The sequence below is a fragment of the Chiloscyllium punctatum genome, chromosome 20 (genome assembly GCF_047496795.1).
Source record: "Chiloscyllium punctatum isolate Juve2018m chromosome 20, sChiPun1.3, whole genome shotgun sequence".
In the NCBI taxonomy this organism is placed as follows: Eukaryota; Metazoa; Chordata; class Chondrichthyes; order Orectolobiformes; family Hemiscylliidae; genus Chiloscyllium; species Chiloscyllium punctatum.
The window spans coordinates 89,525,560-89,541,972 of record NC_092758.1 but is presented as its reverse complement, the minus strand read 5'-3'; the positions used below and the strand labels follow the sequence as shown (position 1 = coordinate 89,541,972).

At 43.4% G+C, this 16,413-nt stretch overlaps 1 protein-coding gene across 2 annotated transcripts in view; it reads left to right on the top strand.

The window, feature by feature from the left end:
- LOC140492259 (receptor expression-enhancing protein 2-like) overlaps window positions 1–16,413 on the top strand; it is a 103,808-nt gene that overhangs the window by 39,865 nt on the left and 47,530 nt on the right. For both annotated transcript variants that reach the window (XM_072591194.1, XM_072591193.1), the window contains exons 2-4: window positions 6,623–6,695; window positions 14,885–14,961; window positions 15,787–15,907. In XM_072591194.1, the coding sequence (XP_072447295.1) occupies window positions 6,623–6,695; window positions 14,885–14,961; window positions 15,787–15,907 (271 nt within the window). The remainder of the gene's footprint in view (window positions 1–6,622; window positions 6,696–14,884; window positions 14,962–15,786; window positions 15,908–16,413) is intronic.

Below are 16,413 nucleotides of genomic sequence, written 5' to 3'. Positions count from 1 at the left end.
GCCGTTGGGTCAAAATCCTGGAATTTCCCTCTTCAGGGCATTGTGGGTCAACCCACAGCAGATGGGCTACAGCGGTTCAGGAACGCAGCTCACCCCTACCTTCTCAAGGGGGCAACGAGGGACGGGAAATAAATGCTGGGCCCAGCCTTTATGGGCAATGTGCCACAAAATGAATGAATTAAAAAAGGTATCTGTTTAAAACCCATTTCCTGTCATCAGACATTATTATCATTTTCTGGTTGCTATGCTAATAGCAGGGAAGCTGAGGGAATGGAGCAGGCAGCTTAATACCACCTGACAATGCCTGGATTCAAAACAAGTTGTGAGCCAGGATTCCATCCTCCCCTGCTGCTGTCAGTCGGTGATTTTCGAGCAAAGTGTGGCACACATTCCTCTGTCTTTCCGAACGATCCATCGCATTTGCATAACAAACAATGAATAGCTGAATAGCTGAGGCGTGAGAGTCTGAAGCCAGCTCCACCATCAGCATGTTGTCATGGGGCACTGTGGGAAATAAATATCTGATCCCAGCATCATTTTGGCTGGAGCTTTACATTTCATTGGGTCAGATTCTTTAGCGATACAAACAATCAAAATGGCACATGGAGAGCAGTGAGTTAAGGGGTGCATAGGTTAAGTTATTATTTTTTACATTAAGATTAAACCTCGGCACAACATCTTGGGTCAAAGGGCCTGTGCTGTGCTGTACTTTTCTATGTTCTATGTTCTAAGTGCCTCCCCTCATTAGAATGTTACACAACCTATATTTATAGTGGAGAGGCATCTAAATTCTGAGCAAGAGTCACTGGACCCGAAACATTAACTAATTTCTCTCCACAGATGCTGCCAGACATGCTGAGCTTTCCCAGCAATTTCTGTTTCACAGTTTTTTTGGTTTTTATTTTATAATTTCAGTGTATTAACCATATTAAATTCAGTGGCAAATAAGAGATTTAGTAACATTGGTGTTTCCTCATGCATTGTGGGGTATGTTCTGGCTATACTGCACACAAAACAAAATTTTTCACTGTCCCTCGGTACATGTGACAATAATAAATCAAATCAAATTTCTGTTGAGCATTTCCTCTTTGTCAAGATAAATCAGGTGAAGTTAACACTGCTGCCTCACAGCACCAAAGACCCAGGTTCAATCCCACTCTGTATGGAGATTGCATGTTCTCCCAGTGTCTGCATGGGTTTCTTCTGGGTGCTCTGGTTTCCTCCCATAGTCCAAAGATGTGCAGGTTAGGGTGAGTAGGCCATGTTAAATTGCCCAGTGTTCAGGGATGTGTGGGTTAGGTGCATTAGTCAGGGGAAGTGTAGAGGGGTGGGGGAGTAGGTCTGTGGGGTTACTCTTCAGGGGGTTGGTGTGGACTTGTTGGGCCGAATGGCCAGTTTCTGTCCTGTAGGGATTCTATGATTCTATTTTCTGCCTTAATTCAGTTTGTACAGTGCCTGCTTCAGGGATATTCAAGATTGACCTGATACCTGGTCACGTTGCTGACTTTTTAAAACCATTTGCCCAGGAAGGAAAATTTGAAGTTTAATTTACAAAAGCTGTGTCTTTGAACAAACAGTATCCACACATGTGTTTTATTTATTACACAGAGTGATTAATGTGCTAATTAACTAAAATGTTACCCCAAAGACTCCAAACAGTAAAATAATAAATTGTGCCAAAGTAGAAGCTTACTTTTGTACCAAGGATGGTTTTGTAATGTGGTGACTTGTAAAACTTTTCCTTGTGCTCATTTCAGTGCATGTGACAATTACGCTAATTCAATTCAATTTGGAAACTGAATCCAAAACAATCAAATCGCCTCTTATTCTTCCAGACAACTCTAAACTGTAGTGGATGCAAGTCTAGCCTGTCTGACTTTTCCTCATAAAACTAACACCAGGAATTAGGCTAATAAACGTTCTCTGAACTGCATCCAACGTGTGTATCCATCTATAAATAAGGGGGCCAGTACCAGGCACAGTACTGCAGATGTGGTCTTGCCAGCGCTCAGTATAATTGAAGCAAAGCCTCCATATATTTGTATCTAATTCCTCCCACAATAAATTATAATATTCTGCTATTTCTGAATTACTTGCAGTGTCTGCGAGTCATACATGAGAACAGCCAGATCCTTGTAGATGAGCACTGAATCCTGGTCTGAACCAGATCAGACCCCCCTTAAAATAAGAAGGGAACGTAGACCCGAGCTTTGTCCTATTTTAAAGGTGAACATAGAGTGTCTGTACAATGTGACTGGTCAAATTACTCGACATGAAGCAAAACACATTGTTTAAACACTGCAGTTAAAATACAACCAAAAGAAAGAGGAATTTAGAGTAAATTAACTATTGAAAAACTTAATTAGGAATAGCTATTGTATCTATTAACTGTTCCTATATACAGTAACATCACACAAGCACACCCCTTGGCAAAAAGGCAAATTCAGATACAGGTTCTAACATTCAGTTCTTCTCCAGTGCAGGAGGGAAAAAAAAGTCAAGAGATTTCAGCGAGAGAGTAGCAGCCAGGAGACATTCACTGAAGCGTTTAACTCTGCTGCGACCCCAATAGTGTCAGATGTTACTGAGAAACCAAAACCCAGGAATCCTAATCTGAGAGAGTTGCCCACACCCATCAGGCTGTTTCAAAAAAAATACCCAGGACCTCCCAAACTGTTTGCTCAAGAGGTCTTTAGTAGCCAGTTTGGTATCTCTGTTTCACAACCTCCCTTCAAATAAAAAAACAACAACAACCCAGGACAAAATAACCTCTTAAAGTGACAGCACTGTCACAAACCTCTCAGCATTTAGTGAAGATGCTGTCTTTCTTGTTGCCTTTTGTACGAAAGTGACACTTACAGTTCCTCACATTACACTCCAGTTGCCATATCTTTGCCCACACACTTATCCCTTTTATGTGCTGAACTTTACCAGTGATTGGCTAAGGAGAGGAGTTGGGAGGTCATGTTGCGGCTATACAGGACATTAGTTAGGGCACGTTTGGAATATTGCGTTCAATTCTGATATCCCTGCTATAGGAAGAATTTTGTGAAACTTGAAAGGGCTCAGAAAAAATTTACAAGGGTGTTGCTGGGGCTTGGAGGGTATGAGCGATAGGGAGAGGCTGAACAGGCTGGGCTGTTTTCCCTGGAGGCTGAGGGATGACCTTATAGAGGTTTATAAAATCATGAGACATGGATGGGATAAACAGACCAGGTTTCTTTCCCAGGATAGGGGAGTCCAAAGCTAGATGGCATAGCTTTAGGGCGAATTGAATTGAATTGATTGTCACATGTACCGAGGCACAGTGAAAAGTTTTGTTTTGTGAGCAATACAGACAGATCACAGAGTTAAGTAACATCGATAAGTAAATAATAGGGAAACAGCGGCAAAAACAAAAACACAGGTACAGGCGAATGTTAAGAGTTTGTGAGTCCATTCAGTATTCTAACAACAGTAGGATAGAAACTGTTTCGAAACCAGCTGGTGCATGTGTTCAGGTTTCTGTACCTTCTCCCCGATGGTAGAGGTTGTAGAAAAACATTGCCAGGGTGGGATGGATCTTTGAGAATGCTGGCGGCCTTTCCTTGACAGCGGGCCTGGTAGATGGATTCTATCGATGGGAGGTTGGCCTTTATGATTGTCTGGGCCGAGTTCACCACTCTGTGTAACCGTCTCCGATATTGAATGGTACAGTTGCCATACCAGGTAGTGATACATCTAAGGAATCTAAAGAGAAAACCTTTTCTGACAGAGGGTGGTACGTGCATGGAATGAGCTGCCAGAGGAAGTGGTGGAGGCTGGTACAATTACAGCACTTAAAAGGCATCTGGATGGATATATGAATCGGAAGGGATATGGTCCAAATGGGACTAGATTAATTTAGGATATGTGGCCAGCATGGACAAATTGAACCGAAGGGTCTATTTCTGTGCTGTATAACTATGACTTAGAGTCCATTTCAGGGAACGTCATGGATGGCCTCTCTCCCACAATCCTTCGCGGATTTTCTCATGCTGTTCTCTTGGGGGGGGGGGGGGGGGGTATGTGCTGGGCTGAGGAGCCACTTGTGCAAAGCTACTGTCCATGGGATCATGACTGAACACCTCCGAGTCAGAGTCCCACCTTTATCCTAGTTCTGCGGATCATGCTGCAATATTCCAAAGTGCTGGGACCTCCTGGGATTCTTCGTCCCGGCACAGTGTTTACCAGCCCACTGTGAACCAGATCACAGCCGGGAGCTGTCCTTTCATAGTGCAGGGTGAGACAGTCTGTCCCTGCCAATGTAACATCTTCTTGCTTCTTCCTGTGGAAGGTAACAAAGCCTATTGGAAATGTTAACTTTTCTTGCACACCAACAAAGGTGACCATAAAAACAAGCAACAAAAAGAATTGCATTTGTTTCTAGGAGCAAGCAGGGACTGCCTGCCTTTCGAGTGACAACAATTTACAATCAGTGAGAGCTAACTGTACCCAGCTAACATTGACTGGCACCTGAATGCCCATGAGGTCTGAGATGGTTTCTCACACGCAATGCTGCATCACTGTGTCCTACTGATGGTAGTGCTCCTCCTCCGAAGACCAAGGTTGCTCTCCCAGCTCTACAGTCTATTCCAGTTGTAGAGGGCACAGTGAGCTCTGAAATGAGCTGTCACTGAAGGACATCAAACAGACAATCAGATTACTTTTGTTACAATCGACAATGGGTACATGGTCACCATTAGATTCCAGAATTTATCACATTCAATTTCCATCATCCACATCAAGCCCATGTCCCCACAACATGAACCCGGAGTCTGGATCATCAATCCAGTGATACTTACTGCAATGCTACCACTTACACTTGGAATGGAAAATCAACGTTCTTTCACTGTGGCCAGGCCAAAACCCTGGAAAAACATCCACATTCCCTCTCAAACTGCAGGGTGAATTTGATCATAGCATGATCACTACCCCTTGTGGATTCCTTCACCTTGTGCTCTCTAATCAAGTCGGACTCATTACACATCACCAAATCCAGAATTGCCTGTTCTCTGGTGAGCTCTGCCACCAAAAAAAACATCTTGCAGTCATTCCACGAATTCCTTTTATTCAAATCTGTTACCAACCTGATTTTCCCAGTGCATCTGCATTTTGAAGTCCCCCATGATTATTGTAATAGTAAAGGTGTATAAGAGAGGCACTACCTCCTGATTTATTTCCTTCCCCACACCCTGACTCCTGCTAGGAGGCCTGTACACAATTCCCATCAGAGTCTTTTCTCCTTTGCGGTTCCTCAAATCTACCCACTCAGATCCTTCACCTTCCAACTCTCTATCGGAAAAGGCCCTCCAAATTAGCTGAGTAGAGGGAACGAGTTAGGATCAGATGCTGCAAACTCATTCAAAAGAAAGAGTGTTGGGCAAAGGTATAGGATAGAAAGAAAAAGAACAAAGGGAAGGTAATGGGAAACGGGAAGATGAGCAATCAGTTTGGGCTAGGCAAGGGAGTATGATAGAATGGTCAAATGGAATTGAATAAAGATGAGGAAGGAAAGACCACTGGACAGAAATGTTGAAAACTAACATCACGATATGTAAGTTTCTCAATTTATTCTCTGGAACTAAATCAGTTTTCCTATGCTAGCTCTTATCCTTGTACTGGACTACTGAATCTTAAGCTTTTAAAATGGAGAAAGGACAAATCTTGCTTTTCTGTGCTGCCTCCAAAGTCCCCTAACTATATACTCACTCTGACTGTGTCTCTCTGGATGGGATCTCTCCTTTCTGACTATGTGTAATATACTGAGTCATTGTCATAACATACGTCATTGAAATGGAGAATCTATTTATTTGGCATAAAGTGTCCTCAGCTTTACTAACAGAAGCTTTAAAAACAAAAGCAAGGAATCCATGGTAAATTTGTAAAAAACCTGGTTGAACTTCAACTGGAGTATTTGAGGCACCAATTTTAGGAAGGAAATGATGGAATTGCAGAGTCTGGGCAAGATTCATAAGGGTGCCATCAAGAACTTCAGATACATATGTCGATAAGAGAAATTTGAATACCTTCCATGGAGAGGAGAAGGTCAAAGAGATTTGAGAGAGATAGGCAGAACCTTGAAGGGTATACACAGAGTTGATAGGAAGAAACTGTTCCCATTGGTGAAAAGGTTGAGAACAAAAGGATGCAGATTTAAGATAATTGACATAAAGAGAGCTATGGTGACATGAGGAAAATCCTTTTCCTCATTGCCCGAGATTGTGGTGGATGCTGGATCAATTGAGGCCTTCAATAGGAAATTGGATCATTATCTGAAAATGTGCAGGACTACAGGGAGAGAAGGTGGTGGAGTAGCATGAGATGAATTGTTCCTTTAGAGAGCGAGCAGAGATTTCTCACCATCGACCTGCTCTTTCATTATGGCTCAAAGATATATCTTCCAGTTCAGGGTAACCTGGCAATTTGTTCTCATTAACAGTACAACATCTTGTCTTTGTCATTTCATTCATATGTCAGTTATTAAACAGTACCCAATGACCTGCTGATTTGAATCCTGCTCACCCACCTTCTTACCAACTATCATTTTCTGAATCTTCATGTCTCTCTTTATCCACTAATGTTGCCGTTTGTGTTCCCACAGGTTAATATTTGGCACCCTGTACCCAGCCTATTCCTCCTACAAGGCAGTCAAAACGAAAAATGTGAAGGAATATGTGAGTAATTTTGTCATTTACAGGATTAAGTTGGAATTGGTTTTGCTTAAGAACTTAAGAACAGAAGTCCCATCTCCTTATTCAGAATCCTACTGTGGGTGTATGGTTAGGCCAGAGAGTAAGAAGCAAGAAAGACCAGATAGAGGGCAAAGTTGCATCCATCTATGATGTACTTCCACTGTCTTGGACTCAGTACAACTTCGAAAAGAGTTAACCAGCCACAGGTTTACCAAGTCCAAAGACAAAATGTTAATATTTCTCTATAACTCTAAAGCAGCACTGAATGAAGGTTCAGATCAAATGTTTGATATGCAAGCTACAATTTCTTTTATTCATTCATGGGATGAGGGTGTCACTGGTTAGGCCAGCATTTATTGCCCATCCCTAATTACCCAGAGGGCAGTTAAGAGTCAATCACATTGCTGTGGGTCTGGAGTCACATGTAGGCCACACCAGGTAAGGATGGCTGTTTCCTTCCTTAAAGGACGTTAATGAACCAGGTGGGCTTTTCTGAACAATTGGCAAACAGTTTACGGCCATCATTAGACTCTTAATTTCAGAATTTTAGTGAATTCAGATTTCACCATCTGCCGCAGCAGGATTCGAACGCAGGAACCTCCCTGCATCTCTGGTTAACAGTCATCTAGTGAACACCACTCGGTCATCACCACCCCCACACTATTCATCTGGATCGTTCAGACCCAAAGCATAATCATGATGCGGCCATACTGTGAGGATAAAGCTAAAGAATGCTAAAATTGTAGCGCAATCGGCAAGGGATTCATGGTCATCATTAGACTCTTAATTCCAGATTTTTAAAAAAATTGAATTCAAATTCCATAATCTGGTATGACGGGATTCAAACCTGGGCTCCCAGGACAACACCTGGGTCTCAGCCTTAATTTACCACTAGGCCATTGCCTCCTCGTTTTCTCTGTAGATCTCAATCATTTGCAATTCAAATAGCTCACTGTGGAAAATAATAGAATATAGAGTAGAAGCTCTACAGTGTGGAAAAAGGCCCTTCAGTCCAACAAGTCCACACTGACCCTCCGAAAAATAACCCACCCAGACCCATTCTCCTACATTTACTCCTTACTAATGCATCTAATGTATACACCCCTGAACACTATGGCCAATTCACCTTAGCTACACACAGAGTCATAGAGATGTACAGCACGGAAACAGACCCTTCGGTCCAACTCGTCCATGCTGACCAGATATCCCAACCCAATCTAGTCCCACCTGCCAGCACCCGGCCCATATCCCTCCAAACCCTTCCTATTCACATATATGGATATGTGATACAATTAAATGCTGTAATTGTACCAGCCTCCACCACCCCCACTGGCAGCTCATTCCATACACGCACCACCCTCTGCGTGAAAAAGTTGCCCCTTAGGTCTCTTTTATATCTTTCCCCCCTCACCCTAAACCTATGTCCCTTGAGTTCTGGACTCCCCACCCCAGGGGAAAAGACTTCATCTATTTATCCTACCTATGCCCCTCATGATTTTATAAACCTCTACAAGGTCACCCCTCAGCCTTTGACACTCCAGGGAAAACAGGATCTTTAGGACTGTGGAGGAAACCCACACAGACACAGGGAGAACATGCAAACTCCACACAGACAGTCACCCAAGGCTGGGATCGAACCTGGAGTCCCTAGCGCCGTGAGATAGCAATACTAACCACTGAGCCACCGTATCAATGTGCTATATGTCTGCATAAAGTGTCAACTTTGTTTTGCTGGTCAATGCTTGATTTGACTATTATTCTAATTTCTCTAAAACGGAGTCTAGTCTCTGACACCCCTTATTAGGTAAGGTCTTATCAACCACTGAACTTTTTAACATCTGTTTCAAGGAGGAATTCTCACTCTTCAGGAGATATTTTAAAATTCTCTGACGTAAAAGCACCAGGTAACTAATGCCAGCAGACGAGTTGTAATATAATGATCATATCTTTCCATTCTGATGATAAGAGGCAGTGAAGGAAAACTGATTTAGTCAGTGAGGATAAATCGAGAAATTTGCATGTTTAAGTACGCCGTATTGTTAGGTTTGAACTGACTTAATTTCTGCCTTGTGTTTTTTTTTCTCCTCATCTCTATTCAATTCCACACGACCATTCCATCATACTGCCTTCTTCAGACTCCCTCACCTATCCCAAACTGATTGCTTGTCTTCTCACTTGCTCCCAAGTATCTTCATTTTGGTCTTTTCCTTTCTGTCTTGTGCCTTTGCCCTACATTATTTTTGTTTTGAATGATTTTTCAGTGACTTAATCTATTCAAATGGGCGGTACAGTGGCTCAGTGGTTAGCTTTGCTGCCTTACAGCACCAGGGACCCGTGTTCGATTCCAGCCTCAGGTGACTGTGTGGAGTTGGCACATTCTCCCCGTGTCTGCGTGGGTTTCTTCCCACAGTCCAATGATGTGTAGGTTAGGGTGGATTGGCCATGCTAAATTGTCCCATGGTGTCCAGGGATGTTCAGGTTAAGTGGATTAGCAAAGGGGAAGGGGGATGGTCTGGTAGGACTGGGTGGGATGCTCTTAGGAGGCTCAATGTGGACACGATGGGCTGAGTGGCCTGCTTCCACACTGTAGAATTGCAAGAACCTGTTACAAACCTGAAAGATCTAGAGCTTTACCAGAAGCTGGTAGGAGCGCAGTTGTTACAGTAGTTGGGGGTTGAGGAGGGAACCCATGGAGTTTGCTTCCCATGGTTAGACTGGACTGTGGTGGTGAGTATTCAGTCCCCTAAACCTATTCCCATTCTAGATCATGGCTTCTGGAATATTGTGTTCAATTCTGGTCTCCTTCCCATCGGAAGGATGTTGTGAAACTTGAAAGGGTTCAGAAAAGATTTACAAGGATGTTGCCAGGGTTGGAGGGTTTGAGCTATAGGGAGAGGCTGAACAGGCTGGGGATGTTTTCTCTGGAGCGTCGGAGGCTGAGGGGTGACCTTATAGAGGTTTATAAAATAATGAGGGGCATGGATAGGATAAATAGACAAAGTATTTTCCCTGGGGTGGGGGAGTCCAGAACTGGAGGGCATAGGTTTAGGGTGAGAGGAGACAGATATAAAAGAGACCTAAGGGATGATGTTTTCACATAGAGGTGGTGCGTGTATGAAGTGGTGGAGGCTGGTACAATTACAACATTTAAAAGGCTGGGTATAGGAGAATAGAGTCAGAGTCATAGAAATGTACAACACAGAAACAGACCCTTCAGTCCAACGTGTCCATGCGACCAGATATCTGAACCTAATCTAGTGCCATTTGCCAGCACCCATACCATATCCCTCTAAATCCTTCCTCTTCATGTATCCATCCATATAGGAAGGGCTTGAGGGATATAGGCCAACTGCTGGCAAATGGGTCTAGATTAGTTTAGGATATTTGGACGAGTCGGACCGAAGGGTCAATTTCGGTGCAGTATGACTCTGTGACTCTCAACGTATTGAATATTATGTCTCTCTCACTTACACACACACACACACACACACACACACACACACACACACACACACACACACACACACACACACACACACACACACACACACACACACCAGCTCCCTGAGCTGACCAATAGCAGTCAGCAAGGGCTGCTGTCTCTGCCAAGGACAGGCCCATTGCAGAATCAAACAAGACATTGGAGGTCCTGATTGGGGGAAGTGGGATTTGACTTCATGAGCCATAGATAAACCACCTTTCTGAAAGTGAAACGGGGCCCCAGGGAGTAATGAGTCATAAGATGATTTAATGGGTTTCCATTAGAAATAGGAGAATAGAAGAACAGAGGAAATCGTCCTGAAGATCCTGACCTACCCTTCCATGGCTGACCTGTCCCAGGCCTCCACTCCTCTTTCCTCCCTCATACACCTCAATTGCCCAATGTTCAATTATCCACCTGCCTCCTCTTTGTCATTGATCAGACAAGAATAGCTAATCAGACATTCTCACTTTGTTTCAAAACTCCAAATGAAGGTGTAGATCTTGTCCAGAAACAAGGTGCAAGAAATTCCTTCCATTAACAGGAATACTCGTAACCCTCCTCTGTTTGACTGGGAATAAATACACTCGTGTTTGCCAGCATAAAGTGATACTCCTGTCCCCACAATGGGAAATCAAATCTATTCTGGAGATACTCCGGGGCCGGAGAACTTTGGGTACTCCATTGTTCACAAGTGCAGTTCATTCCAGAAGTTACAATGTGCAAGTTGCCACTCAACATATTTTAAGAATCCCCAGTTGAGTCACTAGAAAGCAAAACTCCCAAGAGTGTGGGCTTGCTGAAACACAGGACCCCAGTGTCCCCTTCCAGACTGAGATTGTGCCAATGCTCGTAGTTCTTTTTTTTTGCGAGATTGACGTTTCTATTTCCAGTCTTGCTCTTTCACCATTCTCTGGCTCTCCTTCAATGTGATAACAGCAGCACACACAACGTGCAGAAACTCTTTTATACAAGCATGTGAAAGGAAACTGTGTGCTCCTGAATTATTTTGGGATGTTTCCATTTTCTCCATCATGCAACCAATCAGGTGACATAAAACTGAGCAAAATAGTGCTCTTTTAGCTCAATTCCCTGATGTTGGTATCCAGAGAAACCACAGGGCAGGTGTCTGCAAAGTTCAATGCCATGTATCATGGAGAGAGGAAGCACTTAATTGTTCTTTATTTTTCTTGGCTAACAGTTGATTCCGGTTATGGATTCCGATTGGGCTGTAAAATCCAATCGTTCTTTGTCTTGTCATGAAGGTAGAAACCAACAGTTGGGTGTCATGTAAAAGATGTCACGGCAGTCTAGAGCTTTACCATTTGGCTGTTCCCCACATAGAGTCATAGAACCCCAGCGGTGCCATTCAGCCCATCAAGTCTGCACCAGTCCTCTGAAGAGCATCCCACTCAGACCCACCCAATAACCCAGCATTTCCCATGGCTCACCAGCTAGCCCACACACCCCTGAACACTATGGGCAATTCAGTACAGCCAATTCACCTGACCTGCACATCTTTGGACAGTGGGAGGAAACTGGAGCACCTGGAGGAAACCTACACAGACACGGGAAGACAGTTGCTCGAGGTGGGAATTGAACCCAGGTCCCTGCCGCTGTGAGGCAACAGTGCTAGCCACTGAGCCACCGTGTGAATGCCAGCAGATAGATTGACTATAGACAAGTATCTCAGCTCAGTTGGATTAATCATGGAGAGACACATACACTTGCACCTTCCATTTAGAACCAGTGGGTCCTGATTGGGCACAGGGACCAATAACGTTTCTCTCCTGCGTCAGAGAAAACTGATGTACAAATTGAGAGATGCCACAGTTAAAGTTGGTGAATTTGATCCAGATCAATGATTAAACGTGAATGGTCCAGAATGATCCACTGTCTTCAACCTGGCATTGTTTTTATCCCAGGAGCTAGTGATCTCCAACAACAGGGCAAAATATCGATGAGAGAGTGTGCTTTGGTTTTGCTATTTTGTTCTAAAGTAAATACATTCCCAAGACAGAATTAATGTCTTTTCCTGAGGTTGAGTTCCCCTACAGCCGCTGAAGTTAATTATTTTTCGCCCCTGAATGTGATCCGGTTGAGTGTGATAGTTTTTCCACAAGGCTGCAGATCCCTATCCACTCCTGTACACCATGTTGGTCGCTCCTTCCTCCAGTATCCGGGCCTCCCCACTGGGTCTTTGCCCCAGCCAGTAATTATACAAAGGCAGAAGTCACATGACATCAGGTTAAGGTCGAACATGTTCATTTGAAATCACAAGCTTTCGGAGCACTGCTCCTTTGTCAGGTAAATTGGATTTTAAAAAATTTGTTGATGTCAGCGTGTAGTCATTTCAGTGATTCCTCACCGTGAGTCCAAAGGAAGAAAATATCGTCAATGTATCTGGTGTATAGCTGGTCGGAAATCCTGCGCAACAAAGAAGTCTTGCTCGAAAGCTACAAATGGTGGCGATTACAGCAGGTCAAGAAGCATCCATGGAGAGAGAGCAAGCTAATGTTGCATGTCTCAATGACTCTACTCGAAACGTTAGCTCACTCTCTCTCCATGGATGCTGCCTGACCCCCTGTGTTGCCCAGCATTTGTTGTTTTCAGTACAGATTCCAGCCTCTGCAGTAATTTGTTCCTGCATTAAGTCTTGCTTGAACTTGTGCATGAAAATGTTGATGTACTGGGGTGCAGATTTTATCCCCATGGCTGTTCCGTGTGTCTGGATGAAAAGCTGGTTGTTGAAGGTGAAGATGTTGTGGTCAAGGGTTAAGTGGGTAAGGTATAGGATGGTGCCTGGGAATTGGCATTCATCATGTTGGGTACTGACACACTCGGCATCAGTAACTATGCAGTTAGTCGCATTAATCTATCGCACCAAGTTCCCAACAACACCATATACTCACCCTCTCACACCCAATCTCATACACATACACTCAGGCACATGCACACACCATATACTGTACTCACAATCCCATACACTACATATAGGCACATGCAGTCACCATATATACACGCACATCAGACAAACCCACCAACAACACACGCAATACATATACACACATGCACACACGCACACACTCACACATATGCACAGCCACCTGTTAAATGTACGTGTTCATCACCAAAGGAGAGACTGACCAGTGCAGCCTTTTTGAGCTGAGAGGTCACAGCTATGTAAACAGGTTGGGGTGAAATGCCTAGTTGCTATTCAAGAGTTTGTACTGAGTTTGCTCCATCTAGAAGGACGAAGGTTCGTATTTTCTTAGAACATTGTTGTGGTTGTTTATGTCCCCAAGATTGAATTTGTGATACGTCTTTAATGCTATGAAATTATTCAAGGATTTCGTTACTGAAATTCAAAGCCCCAGAAAAGGCTTGAATGACCTTCACAATGCTTAATAGAATGGGGATTATGAACCCAATACAATAGCTGTGGGTGTACCCGAGGGGCAGAACAACAATGGGAATGGGAAAGGCTGACTCAGGCAGTGTCACCGACCTGTCCATTTTATTGTTTGCTCACATCTTCATGGAGTTGAAGTCAAATTTAGGACATCTAGTGGCATCAAGCCAGTACTACATGTTAGTGTTAACATATCAAAGACTTTACTGAGGCCAGGGTCAGCTGTGGTTTGTTGGAATCTTTGTCTGTTGAGGATTTTTTTTTTAAAACAAACCTATTCAGAAATTTCTATAGTGCAGAACCAGGCCATTCATTCCATCGAGTCCACACTGCCCCTCTGAAGGGCAGTCCATCCAGACCCATTTCCCTTATCCCCATACCTAGCTCACCTAGCCTGAATATCCCTAGACACAATGGAGCAATTTAGCATGGCCAATCCAGCCTAACCTAGACATTGTTGGACTGTGGGAGGAAATCAGAGCACCCCCATGGGGAGAATGTGCAAACTCCATATAGATAGTCACCCAAGGCTGGAATTGAACCTGGGTTCCTGGTGCTGTAAGATGGTAGTGCTAACCACTGAGCCACGTGCAATTCTAACATTCATTTTCAGTGTCACGAAGTAATGTATGTTTGTTAAATTTAAAATCTGTGTTTAAATTAGCAGGAGAAAATTATTTGTAGATTACTCTGGGATTAACAAGGTTTAATTTCCAGTGTGCTATTCTAGTGAGGAGTGAAGAAAGAGTCCAAACTGAACTGGATCTCCCAGTTTTGAAAAAGGGTCTCTGAATTCAAAATGTTAATGTTGTTTTCTCTCCATAGATGCTTCCAAACATAAGACATGAATAGGAAGGGAATAGATGGGTATGGATCCTGTAAGTGAAGACAGTTTTAATATGGAAGGGCAAAATGTGTCAGCGCAGGCTTGGAGGGCCGAAGCGCCTGTTCCTGTGCTATGTTGTTCTTTGTTCAAACCTGCTGAGTTTCTCCAGCAGCTTCTGCTTTTGTTTCAGATCTCCAGCATCCACAGTTCTTTGTTTCATTCCAGATTGTGCACTTTGTGGAGACCAGCTTATTGCAATTTTATTCCATTATAACTGTCTTAAGAGTCCCTCTTTTGTTAAGCAGATCAAAAACTCCTCACAATCTAAGCGTACCATCGGATAAGAATTACTCTTCAACTGTACTTCCTACTGATTCAGCAAATTAACACTGCAGTGTGGTGTTCCTGCATGGCCTGTTTACTAGTCATTGATACTTTGGTCTCTCTTTCAGGTGAAATGGATGATGTACTGGATTGTGTTTGCCTTTTTTACAACAGCAGAGACCCTCACAGATATCATCCTGTCATGGTGAGTACAGAAAATGTATCATAACATGACTGCTTCTCGACTCAATATGCAAACAATATTGCTCAATCAATTAACCAGGTCCCATTAAGGGATAAAGCTGGGAGTGCAGTTTCCTCTCTGATTTCTAATTAGCCTGTCCCTGAGTCTGCGCACCCCCCCCCCCCCCCCCCCCCCCCCCCCCCCCCCCACCCCCACATCCTTCATCCATATCAACTAAAAGATTGGTTTGGTAATGGATGAGAGGTAGATTGACATGTGGGATGCAATGTATCTCATCCACCTCCATAAACCACCTGGAATTCCTCACAAGATGCTACAATTGAACCTCAAATGAGTCTAAGAAATTTGTGTTTTGGCATCTACAAGCCCGTTGATTGTCATATTTTAAAAAGGCGTTTTTCCTTCTATCACTCTGAGTTTCATTTTCACCAGTTGTCCCCTTGTTCTAAACCACTGGATGTGAAATAGTTCCCTGAAACTAAAAACACATGTTGGAGATCACAGTGGGTCAGGCGGCATCCATGGAGTTTTGAGTCCAGATGGCTCTTCATCCGAGCTGCTCCCATCTGAGAGTAGGTTCACTTACTCCAGAAAGCAAGTTGATGTGGGTGAGATACAAATGCTATAATAATAGATTTTTAAAAGTCAGGAAGTGCTGGATCTCAAACTGACATTGAAACAACACGATTCCGGAAGTGTTCTGTTCAGTGACATGTGGTGCCTATCACTGGCTCCTGTTGAAGGTGGATTCAAAGGTTTGAACAGTTTTGGGGACAGTCATTGACTCTCGCTGTGCTCAATCATCTTCCTCTTGTGTTCCCATAGGTTTCCATTTTACTTTGAGTTGAAGATAGCTTTTGTTATCTGGCTGCTATCCCCTTACACGAAAGGATCCAGCGTTCTCTACAGAAAGTTTGTTCACCCAACCTTGTCCAGCAAAGAGAAGGTACCGCTGATCCATCTTGGCTTTCTCCTTTACTGTTGCCTCACCTGAAGAGGAAGACCAAGCTTTCAGCATTCCATGGATATTTTATGGAATAATGTAGCATTGACTGATATCATTCATTGTAATTTCATATCTCATCATTCAGTTTCACCCAGCATCCACGTGGTATAAATCATACAAGGATCTAATGTGCAATGTATAAAGGGCCAACATGTGAAGTTCTTCATCTTCAGCAGTTGCTGGCTAGTGAGCTTCTTTGCTGAAAGTGATTTATTTGTAGAGTGGCCCTCCTTGGTCTGGAGATGTTATGAAGATTTGCACTAATGTTGTTAAAGCCTTTCATTAGCTTAACTCAAATCTTTAAGATATAGTTGCAGCAGATCCTGGTTTTCTGGAGTAAATACACATGTCCGACATCATCACCACCACCGTTTGGCTTGTTTGCAATCGATGAATCATCTATTCTCTGCTCTTCAATGCCAGCAAAAGAGCATTTCAGATGGAGC